The sequence below is a fragment of the Bufo bufo genome, chromosome 1 (genome assembly GCF_905171765.1).
Source record: "Bufo bufo chromosome 1, aBufBuf1.1, whole genome shotgun sequence".
NCBI classification, from domain to species: Eukaryota; Metazoa; Chordata; class Amphibia; order Anura; family Bufonidae; genus Bufo; species Bufo bufo.
The window spans coordinates 53333792-53360877 of NC_053389.1; the positions used below are offsets into that span (position 1 = coordinate 53333792).

The 27086-nt window shown below is 42.6% G+C and overlaps 1 protein-coding gene across 1 annotated transcript in view; it reads right to left on the reverse strand.

The window, feature by feature from the left end:
* Positions 1–19307, reverse strand: part of EPHA8 (EPH receptor A8) — a 98917-nt gene extending 79610 nt beyond the window's left edge. Inside the window, exon 1 of the mRNA XM_040415534.1 lies at positions 19203–19307. Within this exon, the coding sequence (XP_040271468.1) occupies positions 19203–19284 (82 nt within the window). The 5' untranslated portion in view covers positions 19285–19307. The remainder of the gene's footprint in view (positions 1–19202) is intronic.
* Between the last annotated feature and the right edge of the window lie 7779 nt (positions 19308–27086).

The window sequence follows — 27086 nt, forward strand, 5'->3', positions numbered from 1 at the left end:
ATGAGAGGTATCAGGATCTGTCAGCAGAAGACCCATCCCCTAAAGGACAAAACATTTACTGACAGTGAGAGGTATGAAGACTCATCACCTACAGAGGGAAAAAAACTTTTACTGACAACGAGAGGTATCAGGATCTATCAGCAGAAGACCCATCACCTACAGAGGATAAAACATGTACTGACCTTCAAAGGTATCAGTATCTATCAACAGAAGACCCATCACCTAAAGGACAAAACATTAACTGACAGTGAGAGGTATCAGATCTGTCAACAGAAGACCCATCACCTGCACAGGACAAAACATTTACTGACAGTGAGAGATATCAAGATCTGTCAACAGAAGAGTGAAGACCCATCACCTACAGAAGACAAAACATTTACTGACAGTGAGTGGTATCAGGATCTGTCAGCAGAAGACCTGATACCTACTGGGGTAAAACATTTACTGACAGTGAAAGGTATCAGGATCTATCGACAGAAGACCCACCACCTACAAAGGACAATACATATATTGATAGTGAGCTGTATCCAGATCAGTCAGCATAAGACCTGTCATCTACAGAGGACAAACACATACTGACAGAGAGATGTATCAGGATCTCTGATACCATCACCTGCAGAGGACAAAACACTTTCTGACAATGAGAGGTATCAGGATCTGTCAGCAGAAAAGACCTGTCACCTACAGAGGAGAAAATATTCACTGACAGATAAACAACAGGATCTGTCAACAACAGAGGACAAAACATTTAGGCCGCATTCACATCTGCGTTGTGAACTCCAGCAGTCTGTTCCAGTGGAGGAAGAGACTACCAGGGTTCACTGTAATCGCGCACCGCCGGATCTGGTCGCTTTCCGGCATATATGCTGCACGTAGTATGTTTTGTCTGGCCAAAAGGCAACAGATCTACCGGATCAGAATGCCAAAGTTCGCAAAGCAGATGTTAACCTGGCCTTACTGATAGTGAGAGGTATCAAGATCTGTCAGCAGAAGATCTGTCTATCTATCTATCTATCTATCTATCTATCTATCTATCTATCTATCTATCTGTCTCATATCTACTGTATCTTTCTGTCTCATTTCTATCCATCCTTTTATCTCCCCCCTACCTCTCTGTCTTTCTTGCTCTCTCTCACATCTATTCCATAGCTCTCTATTATCTGGCTATCCATCTATCTATCCATCTGGTCTGCCCGCTCATGGGCATTTGGGGCATTTGCTCGATGGGTCTGTTAGAAGGGTTAAGGAAGGACGTAGTCCAAGCTCACGTATGTTTAATTATAACATCTTCATAGCCGTCAGCTCGACGGTCAATGATGTAGGAACTGTCCCCTCCGGCTACAATTGCTCACGATTAAAACTTCAAAGGGTTCCCAAGAGATTTCTTGGCCGGCTCTGATTCCTTTGGAACAATTCCCTTCACATTGATAATTAAACCCTTATCGGCCCGTGTTCCAGGAATAATGCAGAATATAAATGCAAAACTTTCCCTCCCAGTGACCGAGTTCACACCGGGTTCATATATGATGTCAGCAAGGATTATGGAAATTGATTCCACCTACACTGAGGTGACTTGGAAACGTGCAGTGCTCACAGCGAGCATCTGTACCAAGAAGACCTCTGCTGCAGGCCACGGCCTGAGTTCTTCTGCCAGGTCTTCCTGCTCTAAGCGCACACTCCCTGGTTCTTAAAGGGCCAGCGTGTGAAAGCCTTTAGTTGTCCCTATAGTATCACTGGTCACTGCCGGATATTTAGGGCACCATCCCCTAGGAACATTGTGCCTGAGCTCCAGGTTACTAGCTTGCTAGTTTACCAGTGAAGTTGTGCTATTCTGTTTGTCTGCCTGTGTACCATAGCTCTGCCTGTTTACTGACTCTGATTCTCTCTTGCCTGCCCTGACCTTAAACTTTCCTCACTACGAGGAGTGTTACATGATCATTCAGTGATTCACACCGGTGTCTCTATATCTGTAGGTCAGATGCCAACTACACTGGGAAAACTTCAAGAGGTAGCAGCCTGGTGGCTCCCCTGCATCGAAGGCCAGATTTCTGTACAGGGGTTGAAGGGGGAAAACCAGGGAACTGTCAGGATAACGCCCTTAGGACTAGCCTAAAGTCTAAATGAGTAGTTGATATAAAACACTTTGAAATAATAAGGGGGATGTATAAGACACTCACTTGTGTTGTGAGAAAGGGGGAAGCAACAGTGATGGTTCTGAGCAGATGGATGGGACCTTACGCAGCCCTAGTCATATAAGTAGTATATGTGATTCTACTATCTCACCATGTTCTGGTAATCCACACAAGAAGGGTCGCTCTGATTATACGATGGGTTAAATGCAGGAGAAAATTATTTTTTTTACTTTTTTTTAAAATACCAGTTATAAATAATATCAAATCTGTACTGTACAGATGTGTCCCAACTTACCAATCCTCTTGGCTAAATACATGTGTGTGACAAGATGCCCTACTTAAAGGGGTTGTCTCACGAAACATATTCTACAAACCAGCACCTGGATCTTAAAACTTTTGTAATTGCATGTAATTAAAAATGTATTATAGACACTGAGTTATTCAAAAACCGTATCTGCATAGCGCCACCTGCTGTTTGTTATTTTCCTTATTTTTTGTCTATCTCACTGAGCTGGTTGAACGTGCTCAGGAAGAGAGCAGCAGCAGCAGAAAGGACATGCCAGGCTAAAGATTATCTGGCAGAGCAAGCATAGCAGTGAATGTGGAGATCTCTGGACCCAAGTGAGCTACAGGGCAGGTTCTTGCTTTGCTAGAAAGATATTGTCATGTACTATAGGGTGTCTGATTTTTATGTTTTACATTGATCATAGCATAACCCCTTGAAAAGAAAATCCTTGTTTTGCAATACTCTGTCACAAGATGTTATATACAGTATGGACTGTATATGTGTGGGCTTCCCAGTGGTTGCAATGTAAGTTGCAGGTTGGCAATGGTTTTTAGTTTAGGGAGAGCACTGCTGCAGCCGGACACTTCCTCTGCCAGTCAGGGGAATGTCAGCTCCAGTAAGCAGGGGACCAGGAGAACAGGGCAGGCCAGACAGGTGCTGTAGTGGGAGACTCAATTATTAGGGGTACAGATAGGGCGATCTGTCACAAAGATCGCCGAACGGTGTGTTGTCTTCCTGGCGCTCGAGTTCGACACATTGCGGATCAGTTTGACAGATTACTGGTAGGGGCTGGAGAAGATCCAGTGGTCATGGTCCATATCGGAACCAATGACAAAGTTAGAGGTAGGTGGAGCGTCCTTAAAAATTATTTTAGGGATTAGGTCAAAAACTTAGGGCAAGGACCTCAAAGGTAGTATTTTATGAAATACTACCGATACCACGAGCAACACAAGAAAGGCAGCGGGAGATTAGGGAGGTTAACAAATGGCTCAAGAACTGGTGTAGGAAGGAGGGGTTTGGGTTCCTGGAGAACTGGGCCGACTTCTCTATCGGCTACAGACTCTATCGTAGGAATGGGCTGCACCTCAATGGGGAAGGGGCAGCTGTGTTGGGAGAGAAGATGGCTAGAAGGTTGGAGGAGTGTTTAAACTAGGGACTGGGGGGGAGGGTAACTACATTATAGGATGGGAAGATAGTGCAGATAGAGACCTGGGGTGAGGTAATGAAACTGGGTGAGGAATGGGAGGAGGGACTAGAACAGTTCAGAAGGAAATTGTAGGGTAAAAAATATACATAAACCTCTTAAATGTATGTATACTAATGCCAGAAGTCTGACTAATAAAACTGGTGAACTGGAATTAGTGATGTGTGAGGAGGACACTGACATAGTGGGAATACCTGAGACATGGCTGGATGATAGCTATGAGATAGTGGGAATAACTGAGACATGGCTAGATGATAACTATGACTGGGCAGTCAATGTACAAGGTTACAGTCTGTTTAGAAAGGATCACCAAAACCGGAGAGGGGGAGGGGTATGCCTTTATGTAAAGTCCTGTCTAAAGCCCACACTCCGGGAAGATATAAGTGAGAGACATGAACATGTGGAGTCACTGTGGGTAGAAATACATGGAGGCACAAACAATAATAAATTATTAATAGGAGTTTATTATAAACCACCTAATATACCAGAGTTCATAGAAAATCTTCTACTAAACGAGATAGACGAGGCGGTAAATCATAATAAGGTGGTTATTATGGGGGACTTCAAGTACCCAGATATAGACTGGGAAACTGAAAGCTGTACATCTCATAAAGGAAACAGGTTCTTGGCAATAACCAAAGACAATTACCTTTCCCAACTGGTTCAGGACCCGACTAGAGGGACGGCAATACTGGACCTGACAGAACAACCGATGTGCAGGTTGGGGGACACCTGGGAAATAGTGACTATAAAGTAATAACCTTCCAATTATCATTCAAAAGAGTGTTCTTCAGGGAGGAATAAAAATACCAAACTTCAAAAAAGCTAAATTTAGCCAACTAAGAGAGGCCATAGGCCTAACTAACTGGGACAAAGTCCTCAAAAATAAAAATACAGCCACAAAATGGAATATTTTTAAAAGCATCCTAAAACCTAATTGTGAGAGGTACATACCTTATGGGAATAAAAGGTTAAGGAACAAGAAGAAACCAATGTGTAAAAATAGAACTGTAAAGAAGGCAATAAATGACAAAAAGAAAGCATTTAAATCACTAAAACAGGAGGGGAGAGAGAAAGCACTGAGAAACTATAAAGAAAAAAATGTAAAAACCAAATAAAAGCAGCCAAACTAGAGACCGAGAGATTAATTTCCAAAGAGAGCAAAACTAACCCTAAAATGTTCTTCAATTATATAAATGGTAAAAAGTATAAATCTAAAGGTGTCGGCACTCTACAGAGTAATGAGGGGGGAGTTGCAGAGAGCGATGAGGAGAAAGCAAAGCTATTAAATATTTTTTTCTCCACTGTATTCACTGAAGAAATTAAACTGTCAGATGAAATGCAGAATAAAAAAGTTAATTCCCCATTAAAAGTGCCCTATCTGACCCAGGAAAAAGTGAAGCAGTGTCTTAAAAAGATTAAAATAGACAAATCGCCAGGACCAGATGGCATACACCCCCGTATCCTAGGAGAATTAAGTAATGCCATAGCCAGACCCTCTGATATTTAAGGACTCTATACTGACAGGGAGTGTTCCACATTCCGCATAGCAAAGTGCCAATATTCAAAAAGGGTCCAAAAACAGAGCCCGGAAACTATAGGCCGGTAAGTTTAACATTTGTCGTGGGTAAACTGTTTGAAGGTTTTCTAGGAGATGCTATCTTGGAGTATGTCAATGAAAATAAGCAACTAACACCATATCAGCATGGCTTCATGAGGGTTCGGTCATGTCAAACTAATTTAATCAGTTTCTATGAGGAGGTAAGTTCTAGACTTGACAGCGTTGAATCAATGGATGTCGTATATCTGGACTTCTCCAAAGCATTTGACACTGTACCACATAAAAGGTTAGTATATAAAATAAGAATGCTCGGACTGGGAGAAAATGTCTGTATGTGGGTAAGTAACTGGCTCAGTGATAGAAAACAGAGGGTGGTTATTAACGGTACACACTCAGATTGGGTCACTGTCACTAGTGGGGTACCTCAGGGGTCAGTATTGGGCCCTATTCTCTTCTATATATTTATTAATGATCTTGTAGAAGGCTTGCACAATAAAATATACATTTTTGTAGATGACACATAACTGTGTAAAGTAATTGACACGGAAGAGGACAGTATACTGCTACAGATTAATCTGGATAGATTAGAGGCTTGGGCAGTTATGTGGCAGATGAGGTTTAACACTGACAAATGTAAGGTTATGCACATGGGAAGGAATAATGCAAGTCACCCAGACATACTAAATGGTAAAACACTGGGTATCACTGACATGGAAAAGGACCTAGGAATTTTAGTGAACAGCAAACTAAGCTGTAAAAACCAGTGTCAGGCAGCTGCTGCCAAGGCCAAAAAGATAATGGGTTGCATCAAAAGGGGCATAGATGCCCATGATGAGAACATAGTCCTACCACTTTACAAATCACTAGTCAGACCACACATGGAGGACTGTGTACAGTTCTGGGCTCCTGTGAACAAGGCAGACATAGCAGAGCTGGAGAGGGTACAGAAGAGGGCAACTAAAGTAATAACTGGAATGGGGGGACTACAGTAATCTGAAAGATTATCAGCATTAGGGTTATTCACTTTAGAAAAAAGATGACTCAAGGGAGATCTAATAACTATGTATAAATATAATAGGGGTCAGTACAGAGATCTATCCCATCATCTATTTACCCCCAGGACTGTGACTGTGATGAGGGGACATCCTGTGCGTCTGGAGGAAAGAAGGCTTCTACACAAACATAGAAGGTTCTTTACAGTAAGAGCAGTGAGACTATGGAACTCTCTTCCTGAGGAGGTGTTGATGGTGAGTACAATAAAGGAATTCAAGAGGGGCCTGGATGTATTTCTGGAGCGTAATAATATTACAGGCTATAGCTACTAGAGAGGGGTCGTTGATCCAGGGAGTTATTCTGATTGCCTGATTGGAGTTGGGAAGGAATTTTTTTCCCCTTAAGGGAAAATTGGCTTCTACCTCACAGTTTTTATTTTTTTACCTTCCTCTGAATCAACTTGCAGGATAACAGGCCGAACTCTATGGACAAATGTATTTTTTCGGCCTTATATACTATGTCACTATGTTACTATGATGTTGTGATGTTGTCTTGAATTTGTTTCGTAAAAGATTAACCAAATTTGAGCAAAGGTAAGGATGGAACTTTTTAGCAACTTTACAGAAATAAAATGTAACTTTTATTCTTCATCCTTTTTTTAAAGCGCATCTGTCAGCAGTTTTGTACCTATGTAGTTTTGTACTGTTTTAATATATGCAAATGAGCCCCTACGAGCAACAGGGGTGTTCCCCTTACACCTAGAGGCTCTACTTTGCAACTGCCACGCTCTTGGCACTTTGATTAACAGGACTAATGATGAGCGACAGAGGCAATATTCGAATTCGTGATATTTCGCAAATATTTGGTTGAATATTCGTCATATGTTCGCGAATTCGAGATTATTTTCTTGATCGCGAAAAATCGGCAATGTAATATTCGCGTAATACGCGCGAAATACAAGCGTGGTTCACTATTAGTGTTAATCGTGAATATTCTAATCGCAAATTTTTATCGCGAATATTGGCACTTCGAGAATTCGCAAATATATAGAATATAGTGCTATATCTTCGTAATCGTGAATATTATAGATTTTTTTTCAGCAGTACCCATGATCCCTCACTGCTTCTTGCTTGTGGGCCAATGAGAAGGCTGCAATGTCTTTGACTTTAGGAGTAGTGTTGATCGCAAATTTTCATATCGCAAATTTTTATTGCGAATTTTCTGAATGGCGATTTTCGCAATCAAGAAAATAATGACGAGATCACGAATTCTGGAATACATGACAAATATTTACCCAAATATTCGCGAAATATCGCAAATTCGAATATTGCCCCTGCCACTCCTCACTGGTCACGATAGCTACATTTTTCAAGCTGCTAAAAGTTTCCTAAAACTGGAGAAAATGGTTGGCACGGCAGAACATTACAATAGCTTTATATGCATATAGAGTGCTCAAATATATTCGCGATTGCGAATATTTTGGCGCAATACGTGCAACTTTACATTTTAACAGGTCTGACTACATATTAGTGATTGGTGCATTACGTATTGTTGTGAACGTGTGACATCACAGCACTATGTATGTATGTATGTATGTATGTATGTATGTATGGACAGCAGAACCTATCAGCAACACTATATCACTATCTAACCTCCACCGACTATCTCCCACTAACTATCTGTATTATATACCGTATATAAAACTAACTATCTAACTATCTAATGTAATGACACAGGAAAGCGCAGAGCACAGCAATGTCACTGTTGTCTCTCTCAGAACTGCAAAAGACTGCATACAAGGGCTGCTGGGGAGGTTCTTATATAGTAAGGGGTGGGCAACTTTCCTATTGGTTGCTAGGGATGTTGCTAAGCTCAGACAAAGGCATTGCAGCCTTCTCATTGGCCACCAAGCAGGAAGGGAGGTTACTGATGAAAAAAAAATCTAGAATATTCGAGATGACGAATATACATCACTATATTCTAAATATTCACGAATTCTTGAAGTGCCGATATTTGCGATTAATATTCGCTGTTTGAATATTCGCACCCAACACTATACAGGACCAGGCAGTGTAAATGTGATCCCACCTGGCCCTTACTTCTCCTGCATAGGGTGCAGCAGTTGCAGAGAGAGCAGAGCCTCTGGGAGTAACAGCAACGCCCCTGTTGCTCCTATAGGCTCATTTGCATATATTCAAACCTCTTTTTTCTCAGCAATGCGGGCACATATGAACATTGGACCAACACAGATGTCTTCAGCTGCCAAGCGCACATGCAACAGGTCAACCAGTTTCATAGGTACAAAACTGCTGACAGATGCCCTTTAACCAATAACGTATAGGCATATAGAGATATATCTGTATATACCAGCACATTAACCCTGAGGAGAAGAATACTACTGAGGTTCTTAGTCAGAGAAATTCTTCTCATAGACAGCAGTGAAGCCTGTGGCTAAAATATCCACTAGATCTGCCCCACTAAGTGCTATTATAGTTCAAGTGTCTAGGAGTAGGGCTTAGTTTACATCAGCACTTAAGGTTCTTTTAGGAACCTCCATCGCTATTTGGCCCTGAAAAATCATGGACACCATAGTAGAAACCCAACGGACCCAACGGACGCAATAACACTAATATCCTCCTTAAAGGGTAAAAACCATCTATCCTCCATTGCATCGCTCACGGCAGAACTGTCATGTGTCAGTAGCTTTGAGAAATGAGCTTCCGTTGTGGAGCAGCTTCACACAAGCCTGAGATCATCATGCACAATGCTAAGCGTCTGCTGAAGTGGTGTGAAGCACATCATCAGTGGAGCAGAGGAAACGAGTTCTATGGTAGGGAGTCATCACTCACAATATGGTCTGGTGGATGAATCTGTGTTTGGCTGATGCCCGGAGAAGTGGAATGCAAAGTGTCCTGGGGCTGTTTTATAGAGTTTGACCCCTTTATTTCCAGGGCAGGCTTCAGCAGACACAGACGTCACACAATTGTTGCTTCCACCCTTTTGATACTTGTTTGGAGAAGAGTAGAAGACCATTTCCTTTTCCATTATGACCGCCCCTGTGCACACAGTGAGCTCCATACAGACATGGGGTAAGAAAAAATGTTCCCTTTAAGCCTTTGTAGCTAGTGGGGGTCAAGTTATGGACCTGGGCGATGTTTCTTCTAAAATGGACAATCCCTTAGCGCCATACAATTTGCCATAATCAGCTTGGGTAGTTATGGGTTTATGGCAACACCCCTAAGTCTAATGCAGATAAAGAGTTTACGTCTGTAACCCTGCTGTCCCAGAGCAGCGAAGCTATTCATGTCAGTATCTCTGATAGACTAGGGCAGAGAAAGGGTTCATGTCTTCATCCTTGGTGGTCTAGGGCAGCAAAACAGTCAAATAGGTTGTCTCATCTGATACATGGGGGCATATCACTAAGATATGCCCCCATTGTCTGATAGGTGCGGGTCCCACCAATAGGACACGCACCTATATCCAGAATGGATCTTGGCAAAATGGTGGCTGGAGGACTCTGGTCCGGCCACCACCAAGCGCTCTCTCCTTAGAAGTGAATGGGAGCGAACTGTACATGACCGACCACCACTTCCATTAACTTTTATGGGCCCAACGGAAATTGCCAAGCCAGCGCTCAGCTATTTTCGGTGGCCCAATAGAAATGAATGGAGTGCGGCTGTCCATGCACCGTGCGCCTTCCACCACTTTCGGGGCTCCATTCTCGATAAGAATGTGTGTTAACCATACATACGTATTGTCTGGGTGGGTTACTCACCTCTTTCAGGGTTGTCGCTGTAGCAGGAAGGCTGAGACTAGAAGAGAGCAGCGGCGCCCATTCCCCCTCTCACTGACTACCAAGGTTCCCCATTTCCCTCTCACAGACTGCTCCCCTTCCACAACCATTGCCCCCTATAATACTCCCCTCACCCACTACCTTCCAGGTAGCTTCAGTCAGTAGCAGGAAGGTGAAGACTGCAGACAGCACGGGATTTATTAATTTCAGCATCTGGACAGCGAGCCAGGGGATGGCATGTGCAGGAAAAGATATAGGAAAGGGTTCTCTCCAGTAAGAGCAGTCACACTACGGATACCTCGACAACAAAGGGCAGATACAAACTACAAATTGGCGTGGTGTTAAAAAGCAATAAGTACTCAACCCCATATGCAGTGGTGCATCTATATAATGTCCTCCAAGCAGGATATGTTGGCTAATTCTCAATTTTACACCAGTACGAGGGTTAGTTAGACCGCAGAGTGCACCTGTATTTGTTTTTGTTATGTTACAAAGGGCAGATACAATGGGAACTTTTATAGCAGGGAAACATTTATCTCCCATGTACAGCAAAAGGGCTAGGTGAAAGAGATCATGGGGTGGCCATCATAAAGAGGGACCCCAGCAGCGCAGAGTATTACAGGAAGAGAGTGCTGATCACAGGAAGTGTCCATGCTCATGCTAACCATTCTTAAAATGTCACAAGCCCAAGACCCGGAACATTTACAACCCTTATGACACTTTCCTACTGGCGTCCTATAGTACTATGGTTCTATTGGGGGTTAGCATTAACCCTAAAGTAACCACAGAGAAGCATCATAGTCTGGTGATGACATATAGAGGCAGCAGTGGTGTCCCCGGTGTGAGGTCAGTGGCAGTCTGTCACCATCCTGGAGGGCTATGAGGCTCAGCAGGGACTGCACATTAAGAGGACTCCTGGGCCGCGTTCACATGATGTAGAGGAGCGCAGGAGTCCTCTCAATGTCTTTTGGCAATTACACGTAATATTCATGCAGTGCTGCTCCAGAGGACGCACAGGGAGGTGACAGTCCCTTTAAACATGACAATATATCACTTATTGTATAACCCCAGTCAGGGCCTAATCCGGGTGTTAACCCCAACGGCGACCAGACCCCAACCTTAATTATATGTGTAAACCTAACTGTACACCACTCCAGTCTTATATAGACGTGCTCAGTACTGTACACAATATTCCATTTATTAGTGTGATTGTCTCCTCTACACCGCTCCAGCTCTGCTATGTCTTATTCAGAGGTGCTCAGTACTATACATAATATTCTATGTATTACTAAGTCATCTCTTCTTTACCTCTCCAGCTCTGCTATGTCTTATACTCAGGTGCTCAGTACTATACATAATATTCTATGTATTACTAAGTCATCTCCTCTACACCGCTCCAGATCTGCTATGTCTTATACAGAAGTGCTCAGTACTATATATGATATTCTATGTATTACTGAAGTCGTCTCCTCTACACCACTCTAGCTCTGCTATGTGTTATACACAGGTGCTCAGTACTATACATAATATTCTATGTATTACTAAGTCATCTCTGCTTTACATCTCCAGCTATGCTATGAATTATACTCAGGTGCTCAGTACTGTACATAATATTCTATGTATTACTAAGTTGTAAACTCTACACCACTCCAGGTCTGCTATGTCTTATATATAGGTGCTCAGTACTATATATAATATTCTATGTATTACTAAGTCGCCTCCTTTACACCACTCCAGCTCTGCTATGTCTTATAGACAGGTGCTCAGTACTGTACATAATATTCTATGTATTACTAAGTCGTCTCCTCTACACCGCTCCAGCCTGCTATGTCTTACACACAGGTGCTCAGTCCTATATATAATCTTCGATGTATTACTAAAGTCATTTCCGCTACACCACTCCAGCTCTGCTATGTCTTATATACAGGTGCTCAGTATTATATATAATATTCTATGTAATACTAAAGTCATCTCCGCTACACCACTCCAGCTCTGCTATGTCTTATACATAGGTGCTCAGTACTATATATAATATTCTATGTATTACCAAAGTTGTGTCTTCTACATCACTCCAGCTCTGCTATGTCTTATGTACAGGTGAGTAGTCCTATATATAATATTCTATGTATTACTAAAGTCATCTCTGCTACACCACTCCAGCGCTGCTATGTCTTATGCACATGTGCTCAGTACTTTTCTGTATATAATATTCTATGTATTACTGAAGTCGTCTGCTGTACACCGCTCCAGCTCTGCTATATTTTACACACAGGTGCTCAGTATTATACACAATACCCCATGTAGTACTGTGGTTGTCTCCGCTACACTGCTCCAGCTCTGCTATATAGTATCACAAGTGATCAGTACTGTACACAGCATCCTATATATTGATAAAATTCATCTCCCTGCGCTCCAGCTCTCCTATGTCTTATGTACAGGTGTTTACGTAATGTATTACTGCGGTAGTCTCCTATATGCCGCTGCAGCTTAGTTGTGTCTTATACACAGGCACTAACCCTAACCCATATTGTATAGTGTAACCCTAATCCTAGATATGACTGGAGCATAAGCTTCATTGTATAGATAATGTAACCATAACCATTTACGGCTCTGGCACTGCTATGTCTTATTTTTAATGTTGTTCAATACTATACATAATTATATGTATTCGTAATGTTGTCTCCTCTACACTGCTCCAGCTCTGCTGTATCTTATGTACAATGACCTGCAGTGCACACATTATCCCATGTATTGCTAAAGTCATCTCCTCTCTACCATTGAAGCTCTGCTATGTCTTATACACAGGTGCTCAGAACTGTACACAATATTCTATGTATTACTGTGGTCATCATCAGCCTACCACTTAAGTCATTTCCTCTACACTGCTCCAGCTCTGCTGCATCTTATACACAGTATTATTGTGGTCATCTCTTTTGTACTGCTCTTGCTCTGCTCTGCATTATACACAGGCGCTCCGTACGTTACACAGTCCTCCATACATGATCTCCATGTTTGGTGGCACATTCCCTAGCCCATCACAATGTAAGGAACCTTCACACGACTGTATGCCTTTTGCGATCTGCAAATTGAGGATTCCGTTTGTGCGCTTTTCGGCCTTTATTGGAAATGCTGTTTTGCTGAGAAGAATAGGACATTATTGTGGGGCCGTGGCACAGACATATGGATGTGGACAGCAAACGGTGTGCTGTCCGCATTTTTTGTGTACCCGTAGTAATAAATGGGTCTGCATGCAATCCGCAAAAAATGCAGATAGAATGTGGGCTGAAAATACGGTCATGTAAGTGCCCCCTAAAGATGTTCACAAGGAGACTTGATATCCTGTCAACAACCATGACAACATCTTGAGCCAAGCCCAGCGATAAGAATCCCTGCTGAGCGGAAACTTCTAATTCATAAATACATGTGGCCCTGATGCCCTCAAACGTAACCTTCTAATCCCACCCCGTGACCCCCACCAGACCCCTCTGTCCTTTTCCAGGCTTCTCTATTCATCTCCAGAATACTGTGTTCTCAATAAACTAAACATCCCTGTCCCCTCCAACAGAACCCCCTGTCTCCTACAGATCCTCTTGTACCTGTCCAGACGCTTTTGGTGTCCTCCAGGCTCCACTATCTCCTCCAGACCCATCTGTGGTCCTCTAGACTCCTCTGTCCCCCCTAGACTCCTCATTCCTCCTCCAGACTCCTCGGTCCTCCTCCAGACTTCTTCTGTCTAGCCTCAGATCCCTGTGTCCTCCTCAAGACTCCTTTATTCTTCCAGATTCCTCTGTCTCCTCCTCTAGACCCCTTACCCCTCCAGACTTCCATGTCCTCCTCCAGACTCTGTCCGCCTTCATACCCCTCTGTCCTTCTCCAGACTTCTCTGTCCCTCCACACTCTTCTGTCCTCCTCCAAAACTCTCTGTCCTCATCCCAACTCTTCTCTCTCCTCCAATCCCCTTTGTCCCTCCAGACCCTTCTTTCCACCTGTGAGGGCCATGACAAAGATTTGTGCATCCTTTCTCCCCTGACATGAGCCATCAGGCCCAAAAGTTGGGAGACCCCCATAAATGTGAAATCTTTGGCCAAGTTTTCTGTAATGTATATTTGATGGTTTACTCTTAGATACAGTCAGCAGTCAATCAATTGTCATCAAATCATTTAGGGAAAAGGAGACCACGAGAGGCCTTGTGCTAGGACTGAGCATGTGATACTCCAGATGGGGCAGGCGACTGACAAATAAGAAATGTAGGAGAATGTATAGTTCTGTATGTTGTCCTCCAGATTTGTCTGTCTTTCCCCAGACCCTTGTGTCCAGAGGGATTGTAGAAAAAAAAATCACATCAAGACTCGATGTACATCTCATGGATGTCTCCTACACACACATATATGGACAAGTCTGCACTTATAAAACAATGAGGCGCATATAACACATAGATGTACTTATCTCCATGTATGAACATCAGCTAATGCATTACACGTGTGTATAATACCTCACGTGTAGCACTTGCATGTACAATACCTCACATATAACAGATGAATGGACAATACCTCTGATATATCACACATTTATGTACCACATTGCACACATCTGTGTACAACACCTCACGTATAAAATATGCATATACAATACCTTACACTTGTATGTACAACCTGTATGTACATTTGTATGCACAAGTATGTATAAGGCTACTTTCACATCTTCCGTCATGATAATACAACCGCCTGAATTCGTTATGAACAGATCCGGTTGTATTAACTCTAAAATAGCTATGACGGATCTGGCACTTTTGTGTCAGAGAAAACGGATCCATCTCCATTGACTCACATTTTGTTTCACGCCGAATCCGTCTTGCTCCGCATCCCATGACGCACTCTAAAACGCAGCGTTTTTCTGTCCGGGATGGGAACGCAACCAAACGAAATGGAATGTATTGACAATGAATGGGAGCAAAACGGAAGCGTTTTCTTCCGGTATTGAGATCCTATAACGGATCTCAATACCGGAAAGGAAAAGCGCAGATGTGAGAGTAGCCTAACACCCCCATACATAACACATGCATGTTGAACAGCTTATATATACTGTAACACATGTATGTCCAACTCAGTCATACCGTACAATGCAATCCACAGCAATGTGACGAGACAAGGCATTATAAAATACAGCGGCTTCTCCCCACATCCCCCTCCTTCTCTCTATTGGTAGTTTATCCTGTAGATCAGTGTATAGAGGGTAATTATGAAGTACCTCAATAGGACCAGCGCCCCATCCTCCCCATCCTCCACATCATCCTCATCATGATCCTCATCATTCTCCTCCTGATCATCATCATGCTCATCATTCTCTTTCTCCTCATCATCATCCTCATGATCATCCTCATTATTCTCCTCATCATCATCCTACTCATCATTCTTTTCATCATCATCTTCATCATCATCATTCTCACCATCATCCTCATCATTATCATCATCATTCTCCTCATTATCATCCTCATCATTCTCGTCATGATCATAATCATTCTCTTCCTCCTCTTTATCATCATCCTCATTTTTCACTTCATCATCATCATCCTCATCATTCTCCTCATCATCATCCTCATCAGTCTCCTCATCATTATCATCCTCATCGTTTTCCTCATCATCATCCTCATCATTCTCCTCCTCCTCCTCCTCATCATCCTCATCATTCTCTTCCTCCTCCTTATCATGATCCTGATCATTCTCTTCTTCCTCATCTTCATCGTCATTCTCCTCTCCTTCTCATCATCCTCATCATACACTTCTCCCTCCCCCTGATCATCATTCTCCTCATCATCATCATTGTGGTGTGTGGTTCGCTTGAGTTTTTTCTACGTGAAGAAATCATTTTGGATACTGGTATTAGAGGGCATCCCCCCTGTCCCTATGCGGGGGCATGTTACATTCTGCCTGCAAATCGGGAAGCGCATGACCTGGACATAGGTTGGTGCCAGGCATTCATTTTGACAGATTTAAAGAGGGTTTGGTGACACTTCTAAAAAAGGCCTAGTGCAGAAAGGAAGAGCAAAATGACAGGAGAGAAGCGGGAATCGAGAGGAGCAGATACATGGCATGACCTAGACCTCATATCACAGGAAATATCATGACCGAGACCTCCACACACTGGACATTACATGACTGAGACCTCTGTACATAGGACATTACAAGACAGAGACATTCATATAGGATATCACATGACTCAGACCTCTACATAGCTGACATGACATGACCAAGACCTCCACATGCAGAACATTACATGATTAAAGCCCTCTACACATTGGACATTACCTGACCAAGACTGCTACATAGGACATTACATGATCAAGACCTCCGAGATTTTCACATAGCTGACATGACTGTGACCTCCACATACAGAACATTTCATGACCAATATCTCTTTACAAAGGAGTTGGACATTTCATGACCAAAACATCTATATAATACATTACATGACTGAGACCTCTACATAGCTGACATTACATAATTGAGACCTCCACATGCACGACCTCTACATAGGATATTACATGACTGGGACCGCTGTACACTGAACATTACCTGTCCGATAAGAAATTACAGGATCCAGACTGCCACATCATACATGAAGGGAGAGATTTATCAAACTGGTGTAAAGTAGAACTGGCTTAGTTGCCCATGGCAACCAATCAGATTCCACCTTTTATTTTTCACAGCTTCTTTGGAATATGAAAGGTGGAATCTGATTGGTTGCTATGGGCAACTAAGCCAGTTCTACTTTGCACCAGTTTGATAAATCTCCCCCTAAATGGTTGAGTCCTTCACATGTAGGATTTTAAATGATTAAGACCGCTACATACAGACATTACGTGACTGAGACTTCCACATGTAGGGCATTATATGACTTTGACCTTCACACACAAGACCTTACATGACTGCGAACTCCACACACAGGACCTAACATGATTAAAAAGTACACAAATAGGGCCTTACATGATCAACACAACTACACAGTAGACATTAAATGACCAACATTAACAAAGAAGAGATTACATGTCAGAGACCTCAACATACAGGACATTACATGACTGAGCCGTCCACACATGGACATTACATGACTGAGACCTCTACATATTGGACATTACATAACCAATACCTCCAGAAATATGACATTATATGACTAAGACGTCCATAAACAGGACTAACATGACTGAGAACCCCACACAGTGGACTGAGAAATCCACTCACAGGACATTACATGACAAGACCTCCACACAAAACTTCACATAACAGAGACCTCCATGCAAACACACATTATATGATGGAGACCTACACTCTGTGCATTACATGACCAAAAACTTCTACACAAAGGACATCACATGACTGAATTGACTGAAATGTGCACACACATACGACTTTGTGTGACATATACCTGCGCTCACAGGAGTGGGCTCATGGTGGTCACATATAGATCACAGTGGATACTGTGATGTCCTGTGAAATTAATCGAGTATCTACACCTTTATACTCCACCTGACCTAGTCTAACCTTCCATAAGGTGGCCATATACATTAGATATAAATGGGCCAAACCTGCTGGTCGTACCCTTATGTCTATGGCGATGTCCCTACTCTCTCCAGATGGCAGATGTTGGGGGAAAAGAAGGATCAGGCCTCTTGAATTGGACATGTCTGATTTTTTGTTACCATAGGAGGTAAGTTACTACCAGAGGGGTCTTGAGATGACATAGAAGAGGAAAAAGAGGAGCCTTGATGGGGCAGAGGAATCTGGAGGTAGCAGGAACCTGAAGGGGACAGAAGAATTTGTAGGTTACAGAGGAGCCTGGGTGGGGTGGAGGAATCTGGAGTAACAGATTTGCCTGGAGGGGACAGAGAACTCTGTAGAGGAACGGGGAATCTGGATGGAATAGAGGGGTTTGAAGAGGAGTGATGGTTTGGAGAAGAAATAGGCTGGTTTGGAGGGGAAATATGCATCTCGAGAAGTCTAGAACCGTAGAGGAAACAGAGGAATCCTAAGGGTATGGGGGGGAAATAGGAATCATCAAATGAGTGGAAGAATCTGGGTAAAATCTCTGATTGTGAGAAGACCTGGAAGAAAGGTGCTATGGGGAAGGTAGACATAGCTATATTCTTTATGTGGGAGTCCTGAGAATGGGTGAAATGTATAAATGCATTGCACAAGGCATAAGGTTCAACCATCAATGGTTTGGAGGCAGACATGGTGATGGGATCAGTCACTGCTATTGTTGACTGGTAGTGGATGTTGGTGATTTTAATTTAGTGTACAGTTTCTCCTTGACAGTCTATAGACAGCTGGCCATACATTTTAGAAAACTGCGGGCAGAATGCTTATTTTCTGGCATACACAAGCGCAGTCTATTTGGCTGAGCATGCATGTTTACTGCCATCAGGAGATAAGTGGCTGAGTATGTTCTGGGGAAGTGAAATATCAGGTAAGTTAAATCCAACATAACCAACGCTTGTTGGGCTTCAATCCTGCAAAATCAAGATCCTCAACAATTTTTTCATGTGAATAGTCACATTCCTATGGATTATTTTTTTTTTTTTAGAAGAACGTCATCTTCAGCTCTAAGTATCTTATACGCCCCTGGGTGCATGATGTTTTATGCGGGTAGTGGATTTGACTGAGTCGACACCACTTCACCATAAAAAGGATATGATTTGATAACACGGACGTCGTCAGTCTCACATTTTCTGCCCGACATGGGCTTCTCTGCAGCGTCTGACTGACTCGAAATAAGTTGGATGTGGCAGGAGGACAGAGACATGGAGAACCGTGAGCGTAACTCGGCACAGCTGTGATAGTGTCAGTCATCTGATAGAGATATCAAGTTTGGCAGCTCACCAGCCATTGTCCACACTTCAAAGGACCTATCCCACCTTGTCGCCCCAGGCGAAGAACGAGCCAGCATTGTCTGGAGGACCTTAGAGTATTTCATGCACCTTCAAAGCAACCTAGGATCAATGACAGCTGCAACTTTAGAATGGCAGAGCTCCCCCCCCCCCCCCCCCCCCCCGCTATCCCCTGGCATATTTTGTAGGATTTCGGTAGCATTTCATTAGATGAAATTGGCAGTAAATAGTTTTTCATCCAAATGCAATAAAAAATAAAAATAAAATAATCTAAAATAAATCATGTAAAATAATATAGTAGCAGAGGTAAATCGATGAAAGTGTCAGACTGGAGCAAACTGACTCTTACCTTCACTGCCACCAGCAGAGACATAGGAGACCACAGAAAGCCCGATACAAAGCATGCAAGCAATCCGAGGTGCCTGTGCCATTGGAAGCGAGCACTCCTGCCTGGATCTTTGGCCGTCTCTCTCTTTACAAGCTCACAGGATCACTGCGATACAGGCGCCAGCAAATCCTAGAGCACTTTAAAACCATTTTCTCACATACACATAGGCAGGCTGCAAGGAGGAGGAGGGGGCAGGCTGCCTGTCAAATCCTAGCAGCCAATTGTACTGAAACCCCTTCTCCATCTCACATCTGCTGCACCCCCCCAACAGACGCACAGCGCAGCGGAGCGGACACTTTCTCACCTCTCAGATACCGGAGTGTATATGATAACATTGGGTCTCAGCGTGGACTGTACGGGAAGGTTAATCACCACTCTTACTGGTCATTTTCATTACATGGGGAGGGGTGGGAATGTTATCAAATCCATGTCTGCCAAAGCCTTTCATACTGTGCCACATACAAAATGGTACATTAAATGAGAATGCTTGGACTGGACTGTGTATCTGGGTAAAAGACTGACTCCGTGATAGAAAACAAAGGGTGGGTATTAAAATTAAATACTCAGATTCGGTCACAGTCACTAGTGAGGTACCACGGGGGCCAGCATTGGAACGGGTCACCGTCACTAGTGAGGTACCACAAGGGTCAGTATTGGAGGAGTCACCATCACAATTTGGGTACCAAGGGGTCAGTATTGGAGGGGTCAGTACCATAGTACTGTTCCTGGCAGGTAAATGGTTTATTACAGAACCAAACCTGACACGTGAGTGGTTTACTACAGCACTGTACCTGACAGGTGAGTGGTTTACTACAGTGCTGTACCTGACAGCTGAGTGGTTTACTACGGAGCTGTACCTGACAGGTGAGTGGTTTACTACGGAGCTGTACCTGACAGATGAGTGGTTTACTACAGAGCTCTACCTGACAGGTAAGTGGTTTACTACAGAGCTATACCTGACAGGTGAGTGGTTTACTAAAGAGCTGTACCTGACAAGTAAGTGTTTACTACAGTGCTGTACGTGACAGGTAAGTGGTTTACTACAGAGTTGTACCTGACAGGTAAGTGGTTTACTACAGAGCTATACTTGACAGGTGAGTAGTTTACTACAGAGCTATAACTGACAGGTGAGTGGTTTACTACAGAGCTATACCTGACAGGTGAGCTATACCTGACAGGTGAGTGGTTTACTACAGTGCTGTACCTAACAGATGAGTGGTTTACTACAGAGCTCTACCTGACAGGTAAGTGGTTTACTACAGAGCTATACCTGACAGGTGAGTGGTTTACTAAAGAGCTGTACCTGACAAGTAAGTGTTTACTACAGTGCTGTACATGACAGGTGAGTGGTTTACTACAGAGTTGTACCTGACAGGTAAGTGGTTTACTACAGAGCTATACTTGACAGGTGAGTAGTTTACTACAGTGCTGTACCTGACAGGTGAGTGGTTTACTACAGTGCTGTACCTGACAGGTGAGTGGTTTGCTACAGAGCTGTACCTGACAGGTGAGTGGTTTACTACAGAGTTATACCTGACAGGTGAGTGGTTTGCTACAGAGCTGTACCGGACAGGTGAGTGGTTTACTACAGAGTTATACCTGACAGGTGAGTGGTTTGCTACAGAGCTATACCAGACAGGTGAGTAGTTTACTACAGTGCTGTACCTGACAGGTGAGTGGTCTGCTACAGAGCTATACCGGACAGGTGAGTGGTTTACTACAGTGCTGTACCTGACAGGTGAGTGGTTTACTACAGTGCTGTACCTGACAAGTGAGTGGTTTACTACAGTGCTGTACCTGACAGGTGAGTGGTTTACTACAGAGCTATACCGGACAGGTGAGTGGTTTACTACAGAGTTATACCTGACAGGTGAGTGGTTTGCAACAGAGCTATACCGGACAGGTGAGTGGTTTACCACAGAGCTTTACCTGACAGGTGAGTGGTTTACTACAGGGCAATACCTGACAGGTGAGTGGTTTACTACAGAGCTGTACCTGACAGGTGAGTGGTTTACTACAGTAATGTACCTGACAGATGAGTGATTTACTATAGCACCGTACCTGACAGCTGAGTGGTTTACTACAGCACTGTACCTGACAGCTGAGTGGTTTACTACAGTGCTATACCTGACAGGTGAGTGGTTTACTACAGAGCTATACCTGATAGGTGAGTGGTTTACTACAGAGCTGTACCTGACAGGTGAGTGGTTTATCGCAGAGCTGTACCTGGGAGGTAAGTGGTCTACTACAGAGCTATACCTGACAGGTGAGTGGTTTGCTACAGAGCTATTCTGGACAGGTGAGTGGTTTACTACAGTGCTGTACCTGACAGGTGAGTGGTTTGCTACAGAGCTATACCGGACAGGTGAGTGGTTTACTACAGTGCTGTACATGACAGGTGAGTGGTTTACTACAGTGCTGTACCTGACAGGTGAATGGTTTGCTACAGTGCTGTACCTGACAGGTGAGTGGTTTGCTACAGTGCTGTACCTGACAGGTGAGTGGTTTGCTACAGAGCTATACCGGACAGGTGAGTGGTTTACTACAGTGCTGTACCTGACAAGTGAGTGGTTTAATACAGTGCTGTACCTGACAGGTGAGTGGTATACTACAGAGTTATACCTGACAGGTGAGTGGTTTGCAACAGAGCTATACCGGACAGGTTAGTGGTTTACTACAGAACTATACCTGACAGGTAAGTGGCTTACTACAGAGTTATACCTGACAGGTGAGTGGTTTACCACAGAGCTTTACCTGACAGGTGAGTGGTTTACTACAGGGCAATACCTGACAGGTGAGTGGTTTACTACAGAGCTGTACCTGACAGGTGAGTGGTTTACTACAGTAATGTACCTGACAGATGAGTGATTTACTATAGCACCGTACCTGACAGCTGAGTGGTTTACTACAGTGCTGTACCTGACAGGTGAGTGGTTTGCTACAGAGCTATACCAGACAGGTGAGTGGTTTACTACAGTGCTGTACCTGACGGGTGAGTGGTTTACTACAGTGCTTTACCTAAGAGGTCATCAGCTAATGGTCTGTATTAGTGTAGACTGATCTGGGAGATGACAATCACTGTTCAGCGCTGTGCAGTATTTTCATTCTATGTAAGCAAAAAGAAATATAATCTATGCATAAATCTTTATAAGCAAAACAAAGCAGCAGCACAATTCTCTCCTGTCCTCATAGTTACAATGTATCACATGGGATATGTACAGTGCCTATCTGGATGCCAGGCTATTCAGCTCATAGAGGATTGTCTACATTAGACATCACTGGGGCAGATTTGTTTTTCTGCCGTGTTTAGTTGTGTTTTGCTCTGCTACATTAGAACAAGCCCTCAGGACAAGGTAAAAGTGGGGTTTCAACTGCTAGATTTATACAGTGAAATGATCCCTGACAACAAGAGAAGATCTTGCAACTAGTGAAGAATCGTAAATTAGTTGAGAGTATAGGGGTATAACATTTTATTAGCTGTTAGCTGTTAGGCCCATGAAGATCTGCCATAAAAGTCTTTAAAAAACAGATGACTTTGAATATGTGATGATTCATGGAAGGGTCCATTCCTACTTTACACACTTTGTATGAGTTTGAAAGAGGTCTTTGATGACAATAGTTTGGATTCACAAGGAAGTAAGGAGAGGAATCAGGAATCAAGACGAAACAACCAAAAAATCCTCATAAAATAATAGAATCGGTCAGAGTGTATGGATTGTGCAGCAGATGTGTCCCTGCACGTCCAAGACCAATACTTTTAAGAGGCACAGGATTTACATCCTGTCTGTGTAGATGTCTATCATGTCATATTCCAGAAACTTCCATCATTTCATGTATAGGATACCTCACCATCTCATGTGCCTGAACCAATCATCACATGTGCTAGTACCCTCCATCATCTCATGTGCTCGTAGACCTCACCATCTCATGTGCTTGTAGCCTTCATCTCATATGCTGGGGGCCTTCATTATTTTATATTACAGAAACCTCTGTTATCTCAAATTCCAGAAATTTCCATCATCTCATATGCCAGAGCCTACATAATCATCTCATGTGCCAAATTGGCAGTTGCAAACCAATCACAGGGTTACACTTTTACTGGGCATAGATGGGAATTTTATACCCATCTCCATTTACAATCATTCCTTTCTTTTATTTCAATAAGTATGCATAATTCTTTCATGGATGCATCTGAGAATGCTGAGTCTTTCAGGCGTTCTCAGCCTGCCAAATAGATGGGCCTCCATCATTCTACGTGCTATAAATGTCTGTCATATAATATACCAGAAATATGCATCATCTCGTACTTAAGATTAAGAAAACTAAACCGTCTTGTAAACCAGAAACCTCCTTCATCGTATGTATTGAGAGTCTTCATCATCTCATGTGCCACAGCCTACCTAACCTCATGTAGCAGTAATCTTTATTATATCATGTGTTGTAACTCTCCACTCCATTATCTGATGAGTTAAGAGTCTCCATCAGTTTATTTGCCAGAAGCCTCTAGTATCTCAGCCAGAAACCTTGATTATTTTCTTGTTCTTACAACCCCTATCTTACAGTATGTGCTGTAAGCCTCATCTCATTTATCAGGAGCCTTCTACATCCATGTGTCGGTGTCTCCATAATTTCATGTGCCAAAAGCCTCCATCCTCTTGTGTGCCAGTGCTCCATGATCTCATGTAATGTGCTGGGAGCCTCTATCATTTGATTTTTTGAAAACCTTCACCACTTCATGTTTCAAAATCCTCCATCATCTCATGTGCAAGAAACTTCCATAATCTCTTATGCTGGAAGCCTCCATCTTCTCATGTGCCAGAAGCCTCCATAATCTCATGTGCCAGAAACCTCCATCATCTTATTCATATAACAGTGAATCTATTATTTTTATGTTCTTTAAACCTCCATCAGCTCATGTGCTGTAAGCCTCCATCATCTCATGTGTCGAGAGCGTTCATTATCTCATCTTCCAGTGTTTCCATTATTTATTGTGCCAGAAGCCTCTAGTATCTCATCAGCCAGAAACCTTGATTATTTTCTTGTTCTTACAACCCCTATCTTATAGTATGTGCTGTAAGCCTCATCTCATTTATCAGGAGCCTTCTACATCCACACAATAGCCTCCATCATCTTGTGTGCCAGTGCTCCATGATCTCATGTAATGTGCTGGGAGCCTCTATCATTTGATTTTTTGAAAACCTTCACCACTTCATGTTTCAAAATCCTCCATCATCTCATGTGCAAGAAACTTCCATAATCTCTTATGCTGGAAGCCTCCATCTTCTCATGTGCCAGAAGCCTCCATAATCTCATGTGCCAGAAACCTCCATAATCTTATTCATATAACAGTGAATCTATTATTTTTATGTTCTTTAAACCTCCATCAGCTCATGTGCTGTAAGCCTCCATCATCTCATGTGTCGAGAGCGTTCATTATCTCATCTTCCAGTGTTTCCATTATTTATTGTGCCAGAAGCCTCCATCATCTCATGGGCCAGTACGTATTATATGGGTTGTGTTGGCCATAATATTGTTAATTAATTCATTATATTTACACATTTTTGGTGATGACATTTGGATCATGGCTTGATTATCATTTGTGTTGGAGTGTTTGGTATCACTGTTTATTAATTTATTTATTATTGTATATTTGAATTATGAATTTATGTAATTTTTTTATTTCTTTATTATTTTTATTTGTTGCGCTATTTATTACAGATCATGCAATTAATTATTATCTCTATAACAATCTTCACTTTATATATAAACTCTTTATTTGTATATAATAGGGATACATCTATATGCGCATATATATTGTGGGTTATTTAAAGTGTATTTTTGATTATCATTTTTATTAGTCTTTATCATTTTCTCAGATCATAAAAGTTTTTTTCCATGATTTATGTATATATGCTTTTGGTTTTCTGACTGGCGTTGCCAGACCTGTATTACTTTATTTTATCCTATAAAATTGAATTGTGGTTTGTTGTTTCTATGAGTTATGGCTGGCACACATGATGGCACGCATGGTCTATATCCGGCGTCCGCTCACATCCATCGGAGCGATGCGCTTCCGGTCTTTGGAATGCATCGCTTCCGGTCTTTGGAACGCACCGCTTACTTACTTCCGGTCGTGTGCCATTTTGCGTATGCCCGGTCGATTATTGGAGACTCCGGGATACACTTGGCGGTGCTATAATGACCAGGCATAGGTTCTGCACCGGGAACCAAAATAAATCCTCCCCCTTACCTCCGGCCCATTTATTTTCTATACAGGTGATGCTTAGTTATATAATTGTTCATATATATCTTGTGCACATCTACTCCAGTTTATGGACCCCTGAGGAAGCCAGTTTGACCTGGCGATACGCGTGGAGCGTATTTTCCCTACACACCATGCCCACTGATTTATATACTATGATAAGTATCTGTGATTTTTGATGCCTTATTTATGATGTTATACCTATGTATTTTTGCATTATTCTGGCGGTATTCTGGTCCACACACATTGTTTACAATGTTTTTATCCCTTGAGTTTTTGTGCTTTCTAATAAATTTCATATTTTTATAATAAGAGGTGCAGCCTTGCATGCAGTATTTCTTTTCTTTTTATTTCATGTGGTTGTGCTGTAATACTGTGGTTGGCACTCGTTTATATTTGGTGCGCCCCCTACGTCCAATTTCCCCATGGGCCAGTACGTACGTCATCTCGTGCTCAAGGAGATGTAATGGGCTGATTGACTCTATCATTACATGTGCTGGGGACCTCAATCATTGCATGAACCAGAATCCTCCATCATCTCATGTCCTGGATGCCTCCATCTTCCCATGTCCATTTGTCTAACTCAGATAAACCTCCATCGTCTAATGTGCTTTGGGCCTTAATTATCTCATGTGCCAGAAATCTTTATCATCACTTGTGCTGAAGACTCTATTATTTCAGGTAGTGGAAACCTCATCATCTTGTACACCACAGCCTCCATCATCTGCATTAGACTGCATTAATTCATGTGGCACAAGCTTCCATCATATATGCTGTTAATCTCCATTATCTCATGTGCCAGGAGCCTTCATCATGTCATGTGCTGGGAACCTCTATCATCTCATGGTTTGAAAACCTTCTTCTGATGTGCTTTGAGTCTCCATAATCTCATGTGCCAGAAATATCCATTATCTCATATGCCAGAAACCTTTATCATTTCATGTGCAGGAAACTATAATATTTTTGTGTTCTGATAACCTCCATCATCTCATGCATCAGAAACTTTCATAATTTCATGTGTCAGAACCTTATTTCATGTGGTGGAGAACTGTATTATATTGTATTGTAGAAGCCTCCATCATGTGCTGGAAACCTCCATCATTTCATGTGTTGGGGCCTCCATCATCTCATATGGTGGAAAACTTCATTTTATCATGTGGCAGATGCCTCCATCATTACATGTACAGAAAATTTGCCAGAAACCTCCATTATCTCATGTGCCAAGAACCTCCATCATGTCATGTGCTTGAGCCTCCATCATTTCATTTCCTCAAAACTTCATCATGTACTGGAATTTCATTCAGCTCTGTCAGAAATAATTAAACTCAGTAGCACTTCCACCGCCCTGATAATGAGGATTTGCACAGGGAAATCGTATGCGACAAAGGTGCTGGTCCAATACCAAATCTATTCTCAGCTCAGGTGGGAGGTCGGGTCCATATATCTGGATCCAAAGATCACAGGAAGCAACATTTCATTTTCCTCTTAGCAGATGTTCTCCGTCATTTAAATTCTCATCTAGCAGTCAATGGCTCTCAGTCGACTTGAGGAGCGAACTTTCAGTACGATGCAAATCCCAGGTT